Source organism: Nansenia antarctica (assembly GCF_963989245.1).
Source record: "Nansenia antarctica genome assembly, chromosome: 20".
NCBI classification, from domain to species: Eukaryota; Metazoa; Chordata; class Actinopteri; order Argentiniformes; family Microstomatidae; genus Nansenia; species Nansenia antarctica.
In genome coordinates, this window is record NC_137693.1 from 15,213,604 (window position 1) to 15,223,746 (window position 10,143).

General features: G+C 44.4%; 1 protein-coding gene across 1 annotated transcript; it reads left to right on the forward strand.

The window, feature by feature from the left end:
• Positions 1-1,032: 1,032 nt before the first annotated feature.
• adora2b (adenosine A2b receptor) lies at positions 1,033-9,649 on the forward strand (the record flags this gene model as incomplete). The annotated part of the gene is made up of 2 exons (XM_080549811.1): positions 1,033-1,352; positions 8,911-9,649. The coding sequence occupies 2 exons, from the start codon at positions 1,033-1,035 to the stop codon at positions 9,647-9,649; spliced, it is 1,059 nt and encodes a 352-aa protein (XP_080405937.1).
• Between the last annotated feature and the right edge of the window lie 494 nt (positions 9,650-10,143).

Sequence of the window (10,143 nt, forward strand, 5' to 3'; positions counted from 1 at the left end):
GGAAGCCTAAATCTTGGTGCCAGGGTTGTAAAAGCATTAGTGTACAGGAAGACACAAGTGGAAAATGACATGCACTTTTTACTACACAGACTCACTATCCATATCCCTGTATTACACCACCATCCCCTGCACATAATCCTCACTGTCGATACACTGAACACATACCTGTCATTGATCATGTGGGGGAAACCAAAATCCTCTTTGAAGAAATAGCTGGAAATAGGTGTTGATGACTGTGATGGATTCCCTGCACATACACAACTACATCAACCTGAAAGCATGTCAATATTTTCTCAGGACCCATTTTAATCCATAAGAAAATCAAATGTTTACAAATGATGACGCGCGTCTGAGCTTCATTAGAAAGCCGCGGTTAGGAGCGTCTCAGTGCGTCGGCAGACACCGCTGGGTGAGGCGGGGCGAGGGACTTTGCTTTTTTTTCATAACTTGCAAAACCCAAAAGCCAAACCCCAAAAGCAGCATGCGTTGAATCTGAACCAGGCTGGTGAGAGTCGCTCGACGGTCGGAGCAGATGCATGGATCTGCGGGGCGCACAACTAATGTCGTTGAAGTAAAAGAGCCGGCAAATAATGCACAGTTCAAGAGAGGTGAGCAACTCAAATGTTTAATAATAGTAGCCTACTTATTTACAGATAGCAGTTCCCATGTTTTGAATTGATAAGATAACATGTAGGAATGTAACAGCTGGTTTAGTTAATGACAGAGATATAGCCTATACTTAGTTTGTTTATAAGTAGGCTATCTCTGTTTATGAACTCTATGCATTTTACTGCATGAACTGTTTCTTTTTGTTTCTGGAAAAAATATATCTTTTTTTTTTCTTTTCACAGATGGCTGTTTTCGCAAATCACACATTGGGAATATTCTTGGATTATTGCAAACATACTTTATTACGCTTTTGGACCCACTAGACCAGTGTCCCTCATCATAGCCTACATTTATTTCCGACGACCGACGTGATCGTGTAACATAACATTCCTGCTGAGATGTAATAATAATAATAATTGTAAGATGTATACGTTCTACATAGTCATTGAATTGATCATTGCTGTCTTGTCGATATCCGGCAACGTGTTGGTGTGCTGGGCGGTCGCGATCAACACCAACTTGAAAAACGCTACGAACTACTTTTTGGTGTCTTTGGCTGTGGCAGATATTTTGGTGGGTTGCCTTGGCATCCCCTTTGCCATAACCATAAGTATTGGTATCCCTTTGGAATTCTATGGATGTCTTTTTCTTGCTTGTTTTGTTTTGATACTGACTCAAAGCTCAATTTTTAGCCTTCTAGCCGTTGCAATTGATCGATATGTGGCTGTCAAAATCCCACTTAGGTGAGTACTTTATATTTTGTCTTAATTTACTTAATTCAATTTACTACATTCATTATCTTAATTTTACAATATTTGTGACAGCAAATATTCGGACAATCTCCGACATCTAGATAATTGTCTAAATAATGTTTTTCCTCCATCGAGGAGTCACTGTCTGCAGCAGAATTAGTTTTAATTAATTAGTGTCTATTAAATGTGATGTGGACCAATGTGATAGACAACATATGATTGATCAGCATATGGGTAATTAGGCTATGAGCTCATTTCCCATGATTTAATGTTCTATCTTTGGAGAAACAATACGTTACAGGTGATATCATGGATAAATGCCTAGTTCGCTTGCATGGGTAGTTGATTAAGTGCGTTAAGCCGATGACCGTGGTTCACCCAAGAGTGATGGTGCGTTTGGCTGCTGTCGGAACCTCAGAGGTAGGAGTCACAGAGGAACCTCAGAGGTAGGAGTCACAGAGGAACCTCAGAGGTAGGAGTCACAGAGGAACCTCAGAGGTAGGAGTCACAGATGAACCTCAGAGGTAGGAGTCACAGATGAACCTCAGAGGTAGGAGTCACAGATGAACCTCAGAGGTAGGAGTCACAGAGGAACCTCAGAGGTAGGAGTCACAGAGGAACCTCAGAGGTAGGAGTCACAGAGGAACCTCAGAGGTAGGAGTCACAGATGAACCTCAGAGGTAGGAGTCACAGATGAACCTCAGAGGTAGGAGTCACAGAGGAACCTCAGAGGTAGGAGTCACAGAGGAACCTCAGAGGTAGGAGTCACAGAGGGAACCTCAGAGGTAGGAGTCACAGAGGAACCTCAGAGGTAGGAGTCACAGATGAACCTCAGAGGTAGGAGTCACAGATGAACCTCAGAGGTAGGAGTCACAGATGAACCTCAGAGGTAGGAGTCACAGAACCTCAGAGGTAGGAGTCACAGAGGGAACCTCAGAGGTAGGAGTCACAGAACCTCAGAGGTAGGAGTCACAGAACCTCAGAGGTAGGAGTCACAGAGGAACCTCAGAGGTAGGAGTCACAGAGGAACCTCAGAGGTAGGAGTCACAGAACCTCAGAGGTAGGAGTCACAGAGGAACCTCAGAGGTAGGAGTCACAGATGAACCTCAGAGGTAGGAGTCACAGATGAACCTCAGAGGTAGGAGTCACAGAGGAACCTCAGAGGTAGGAGTCACAGATGAACCTCAGAGGTAGGAGTCACAGAGGAACCTCAGAGGTAGGAGTCACAGATGAACCTCAGAGGTAGGAGTCACAGAACCTCAGAGGTAGGAGTCACAGAGGAACCTCAGAGGTAGGAGTCACAGATGAACCTCAGAGGTAGGAGTCACAGAACCTCAGAGGTAGGAGTCACAGATGAACCTCAGAGGTAGGAGTCACAGAGGGAACCTCAGAGGTAGGAGTCACAGAACCTCAGAGGTAGGAGTCACAGATGAACCTCAGAGGTAGGAGTCACAGAGGGAACCTCAGAGGTAGGAGTCACAGAACCTCAGAGGTAGGAGTCACAGATGAACCTCAGAGGTAGGAGTCACAGAGGGAAATCACCACTAGAACAACGATCCCAGTCAGAGTTCCAAGTGGGAAACTCGGACCAGTAAGATACCTGTAGCCTACATCTCTCTGTACACTTTGAACATATTGAATTTGTTACAATCAGGTGTGTAGGTGTACTGTATGTTAGTAGTTTGTTAATGTTATGGATTTTATGGATTGCAAACTAAATCTCATTGGTTAAAGAGTTGTTCCCACTTCAAATGCACTTAATAATAATAATAATAATAATAATAATACATTAGACTTATATAGCGCTTTTCTAGACACTCAAAGACGCTTTACAAACTGAAAAGATCGAGTAGTAATAATAAAAAGAAGCAAAAGGTAAATAGGGGCCTGATTGAGGTAGTGCTGGGGACACATGGGGAGGGGAGGGGGAGAGGTTGATAGCATTGATGTCGGAGTTGAGTTCACCACGTTCCTGAGTACCAAACGGTACCAAAAGCCTATAAATAACAGGCCCTAAGTCTCCCTGCACTGTGCTGAGACTGACCCAGGATAGATAGGCCCACACTCCACTTTATTGGCTTGATCTTTCATTTATATCACACGAGAGGGAGTGTGTTATACTGAATATCAGCACGGCTGTGAGGCCGCAGACCTCGAGTGTGATATTGCTTTTATACAGCAGTTCTACAGCGCAATTTATTAGTTAACAGTAATAAGTGACAATAATTTATGATTTGTTTGATTTAATCATTTATTTTGGCTCCGTCAACAAAAAATAGTTCCCGCAACTGGTCTGTTGCCTAGTAACCTGAACACAAACATCTGCAGGCTCGCTACTTTATATTAACGGTCATTTGGGAGTGATGCATTATAGTTAAAAGTCCCAGTGCTGTTATACTGTATATCAGCACTCATGGAATGCCTCGTCCAATCAAATGACTTGGTCAGAACTAAATACACTGTAAACTCTGTCTACTCATCGTCATGTTAAGTGGTCCTACTGGTGTTTTATCCATATTACATTTCAAATATGAACAATTTCAGTGTAATTTACCTTAACTGATATGGTGTGTGGCAGAGAGTCTGCCAGCTGCCCCCCTCCAGCCGTCAGTAATAACAGAGGATAGGAGATAGCCTGAGGAGGAAGGACGCTGCTTTGAACCCCAACAGCAGAACCAGCTGGGGATGGTTGTATGACATAGAACTGGCCTGTAAATGATAGTGGAGCAGGAGGAGGAGCAGGCAGCATTCCTTATGATTACCAGGAAGCTTATGGTTCCCACTAGAGTTAGACGCGTTCTAGTTTCGCTTGCCAAGACGCTGCAGATTTCAGACTTAAACCCTCTCTAGAGAGTGTGAATAGAGAGACATCTCTCCACTATAGTCTCACTGTGATCTGAAATGTTGCTTCTCAATGCCAGCACTTTGCATTACATTCTCACAAGAACATTCCTTGTAGTAACCGAACTACATTTTGATGACGTGCTCCTGATCCCGGCCTCTGCTGCCTCGCATCACACGTGTGTAATGGGAACAGTGTGTGTTAAGATCATGATTCATGTTACTCCTCTGGCCATTTTTGAGAGAAAGAGAGAGAGAGAGAGAAGGGGGAGAGAGAGAGAGAGAGGGGGCGGGGGGGGGGGGGGAGAGGGGGGGAGAGAGAGAGAGAGAGAGAGGGGTGGAGAGAGAGAGAGAGAGAGAGAGAGAGAGGGGTGGAGAGAGAGAGAGAGAGAGAGAGAGAGAGAGAGAGAGAGAGAGAGAGAGAGAGAGGGAGAGTGTGTTTGTGTATGTGTATGTGTGTGTGTGTGTGTGTGTGTATTCACTTGGTCCGTATACGTTTGGGACTGTGGTTCCTCTCAGATCAGAGTGTTTTCACAGCTGGATGGTGAAGAGCAGAGCAGACCCAGATGGAGGAGCCCTGCCCTGGCTCCATGCTCTCCTGTTCCCACCAGGCCTTGAAGCTTTTTCTGTTCTTCACACTTGAGTCTAATCTAAAGGGAGGATCAAATAACATCTGTGTTTCCCTGTTTCCAAGACGTAACAAACCAAAAGCATTCTTCCCCTCCGACGTTCGTTTAGTTTCTCAGGCCCCAGGTTTTTCCTCCACGGCCAGAGAGAGCTGCTGGCTGCTGTGACTAAAGAGCACTTCTGGCGTTGTGTCAGAAGGATGGGATTGCCAATTTAAGTGTGTTGTAATATCCTACCACACTGTAACATCGTAATATCCTACCGCTATTGAACCTCAAACACTGAGGAGTGGCTACCTCAGTGAAGTTCCTCATTTTGGTTTTTGGGTGTTTCAGAGCACAAAAACAGATGGTCAATTTGGTAACAGGATTTATTTTTCTCTTGACCAGATATTTTAGGAATCGCTAGGGCAGGGTATTTGTATACTTGCAAATCATATCATAGTATAAATCACATGGGGTTACCAGTCAAAAACACCTGCTCCCCTGGGTGTGAGGCTAATCTGTGGACATACAGTGCCATTGTTATGTATTCAGACCCCTTCACTTTTTCCACATTTTGTTTTTAAAATGGATTAAATGAAAAAAAGAATTTGCCAGAATGACAAAACAAACATGCAAAAAAATTACATGAACTATTATCCTTATACATTAAGATGGACTCAATTAAACTTATTGAATGATGTGTTGATTACTTTTTGCATTTTAGCTCATTTTAAGACGTGACATAGAGTGTCATAGCAAAGGTTCTGATTGAATACTTATGTACATGAGGTATTTCTGTATTTCAATTTAAATGCATTTTGTAAAAAAAAAAAAGTATTAGGGTATTGTGTAGGGTATTGTGTGTGGATTGATGGCAAATTATTTTTAATTTAATCCATTTTCAATTGAGTCTATAACACAACAAAATGTGGAAAAAGTGAAGGGGTCTGAATACTTTCCGAAGGCGCTAACTGCATTACTGGGGATAATATGGCCGTTATTTACACTGGGCTGCCTGGCAGAGACCTGCGGCCCCCAGGCGGAAGCACAGGAACAGTGGGGTTAGAGAAGGGATGTGTGGGGAGTGAAAAAGAAGAAAAGAGAGAGAGAGATGCCAGCGTGCTGTCGTCATGCCAGAACTAATTCACTCAGTCGCCCGTTCACTGGCCCTGTAGAGAGACCACCACCTCCATCAGAGAGACAGACAGAGAGAGAGAGAGAGAGAGAGAGAGAGAGAGGGAGAGAGAGACAGAGACAGAGAAAGAGAGAGACAGAGAGAGAGAGAGAGACAGACAGAGAGAGAGAGACAGAGAGAGAGAGAGAGAGAGAGAGAGAGAGAGAGAGAGAGAGAGAGAGAGAGAGAGAGAGAGAGAGAGAGAGAGAGAGAGAGGGAGAACTAGCCACCCCAGATACTAGTCAGCTGGAAAGCAAACATCTCTTGTCTTGACTGACAGGTTAGACTCAAGGATGAAGAGGACAGCGATACAGAGATGCATGAGCCCACTAGCCTTGTGGCCCGTCCCCTCTGGTCCCTCAGTCTGGCTGTGGATAACTGATGTGGCTGTGGCGCAGGAGGTAGAGCTGCTGTCTAATGATCACAAGGTTGGCAGATCGGCGGTTCGAGCCCCGGCTGGCCACATGTCGAAGTGTCCTTGGGCAAGACACTGAACCCCAAAATTGCTCCCAGTGAGCGAGCCAGCGCCTTGCATTCTTGGTGTGTGAATGTGTGTGTGAATGGGTGAATGAGAGACTGTTGTAAAGCGCTTTGGAGCAGCAAAAAAGGCACTTTATAAGTGCAGTCCATTTACCATTTACCATTTACCATGCCTCTGTGGGTAACTGCTGCCTCTCTAGGTCACCTCCTTCTCTCTGGGGGTGAGAGTCAGAGTAGCCAGACTCAGGGACCAATGATGAATAATTAACTGCTGCATCATAACAGTCCCAGACTGCATGTTAGACTGACCTCTGAGGGGCTTTATTAGTCAAATAATCTACTGCTCAGATCTGCTACCTCAGTCATTTCACTGGCAAATCGACCACGTGAAAAAGCAGCTGTTGTGTGACTTTGAGTAGGGAAAATACCCATGTTCCTTTCCTCTTTGTTAGTTTCTTCCCCAAATGCAAACACACACACTACCAGTCAATATGTCAACAAGGCTGCTAGTCATTGTTAGTTAGTTCTATATCAGATATTATTAGACAGTGAAATCGAGAGTCCTGACGTGGTCATGATTTAGCCACTATAATCTCATGTTGTTATGTCAAAGTGTGTTAGTGTCCATCTGCATCGCCAGTGGCGTCTACGACTCATCACCACACAGTAGCTCAAAAATAAACAGAGGCAGGAACTAAAAAAAACCTTGAGGCAGCATCTCAGTCATAAGGCAACCACAAGTACAGCTCGTCTGAGAGCATGTCACTGCCACAAGCACCGTGGAGAGTCAGAGAGCCAATCAGGAGACACCTCGTGAGCTTAGAATGATACGGTTCTATCTCCGTTTAGGGCAGTTCAGAGATATTGAGTGTCAAAGTTTTTACATTCCATTATGTTTTGTGAGATGGAACCTTTGTATTTTATGAATTACTCAAACTCAAACATTTCAACATTTTAAAAATAACACCACACAGGAATTAATAAACACCTAATGGATCAGATTATGTAAAAATGTTGACCATAAATGGAGATAGAACCTTATAATTCTAACGTCACGACCTGTCAACAGAACAGATACCACACAACTCACACTTTGAGTTTTGAAATAACCTTTGTGTTCACTGGTCAATCTGCGTTGTGATTAGTGGAATGCACTGAAACAGTCAGAGAATTGACGTAACATCATATAATGTTATTCAATATTTGATATGAAGTCACAATAGTAGTCATTTGTGCAATATCAGAGTCATCTGATATTCACGTCAAGTTCACGTCAAGACTAAAAACCCATCTTTTTAATATTGCCTTTAAATGACTAAATCATTCAATGATGATTATAATGATTGGAGCACTTTGAGCTGCAACGTTTGCAGGAAAAGTGCTATACAAATAAAAAGTTATTATTATTATTATTATTATTATTACCTGGTTTCCTCTAGCTGTCACAAACAGTGGGAGAGAAACCATTTAAGACCATTTAAAAAATGTTTGAAGTGCACTTGAGGCCAGCGGCACACCCAAACCCTCCCACCTAAGGTCCAAGGACAAGGACCCTGAGTGTGTCTGAATCTCATTCTAATCATATTGGTAGAAAATGTAGCTGGTAACGGTAACGTGGTTGTACAATGTTGGTGTACAGATTGGCCACTGCATATCACATTCAAATGTAACACAGTGAGCATTTTTAAATCACGTTTAATGTCTAAAATGACAGGCAAAGCAGATATGTGTCATGATGGTCGAGTTGCAAAGGACTCGCAAACGGCAAAGGCTTCAAATCAGCGTTCAAAGTTGTTCTGAGCAAAACATCTGATTTCCTTTTTTTGTCATCAGACGCAACTTGATGTTTTGAACTACCCACTCGTTATTTTTTCGAACTGTTTTACGATAGTTAAATACGTGTAGTTAATCAGCAAAATAAGCTTATTTTTAGCCTGATTTCTCCCGGGAAATTCTCTGTTGTGGGGATCCAGATTTTTTTCATTGGTCGATCGACGTGGCTACGGGGGAGGAGGATATGATAGGATAGTTATGAGTTATGAGATAGGAGTTATGATAAATCTCCAGATAGGATACCTGGTGACTGCTTGGCAGGCTTCCTGGGAACAGGATGTGGGAAGACTGTGTACACAGACAGGAGCGTCCTGGTGACATTATGCTTTCCGTTCTCAACACCAGAGACCGAGATGAGGCTGTTATGCGTTCCTCAGTTGCCCCAAATGTTGGGACAGCATGTCAGCATGTCCTGCCACCTCTCTTTCAGTTGTTCTGCCTTTCTATTATCGGTATTTAAATCCTATTCTTTTGTTTTTGAATGGATGTATAGAATGTTATAGTTCTCATGATATCTAATAGAGGACCACAACAAGTCATTAACTGAGGCAACACTGTCGATCTAAGTAACCCGTCTCCCTCCTCCCCCCCGTGCCCTCCTCCTGTCCAGGTACAAAGAGCTGGTGACGGGTAAGAGGGCCAGGAGGATCATCTCCATCTTATGGATCCTGTCCTTTGTCATCGGCCTCATCCCGTTCCTGGGATGGAACTTGAAGAAGTTGTCGTGCCGCCCAGAGAACAGCAGCTCTGTCCCGGAGAACGCCACCACTCCCGCCCCTGTTGACTGGCTGGACGGCGGACGAGACCTCCTGAGGAGCTGTGAACTGTTCTGCCAGTTCGAGAGCGTGGTAGACATGCACTACATGGTCTACTTCAACTTTTTCGGCTGCGTCCTCCCCCCGCTGTTCATCATGCTGGGGATCTACGTCAAGATCTTCACCGTGGCCCGCACACAGCTCCGGCAGATCGAGCTCAAGTGCGTGGGCAACGGGGAGAACCACCACCACAGTCTGCTGCAGCGCGAGATCCGCGCCGCCAAGTCTCTGTCCATCATCGTGGGCCTGTTCGCCCTGTGCTGGCTGCCCGTGCACATCCTCAACTGCCTGACTCTGTTCTACGAGCTGCACAACCCGCCCTTCGTCATGTACGTGGCCATCATGTTGTCCCACGCCAACTCGGCCGTCAACCCGATCATATATGCGTACCGCATCCAGGACTTCAGGAACACCTTCCGAAAGATCCTGTCCCGACACTTCCTGTGTTGCAGCAGGGAGGAGCTGTACCTCAGCTCCAACGGCAGCAGGCGAAACAGAGACCAGATCCATATGAACATAGACCCTTTACTCTAGGTGGCGCCACTAGGGGTGCAACCCCCCACCCCTAACACTACCTGTGTTGATGTCATTGTGTTTTAATCTTAAATGCCATTTAAAGTGGGGTTAGAAATGTTTACAGAACAAAGAGGGGGATTATGTTGAATTAATGAACTTAAAATATGCCTTGAATGTGGAGCGTTATTTATGAATCAAGCAGAGTATCAGGGGCCAGGTAGTGAGTCTTATTTACTTTAACTGTTGTGAAGGATGTGTTGTTGTTGTTGTTGTTGAAGCTAACTGGATTTACAGAGGGGTGTTCCATCAACGTCGCTTAAGGAAAATCCAGGCTTATTTTTCACAAGTCTCGAGGGGGACTTGTCAGAACAAGCCTGGATTTTCCTTTAGCGACATTGATGGAATACCCCCCAGGACTGTGAAATTAATCCACTAACGAATCCATCGCTACTAGATTTCCTGAGGTCACGTTCTAACTCAAACACTAGTTTTTCTAAGAAATAATAATGCAT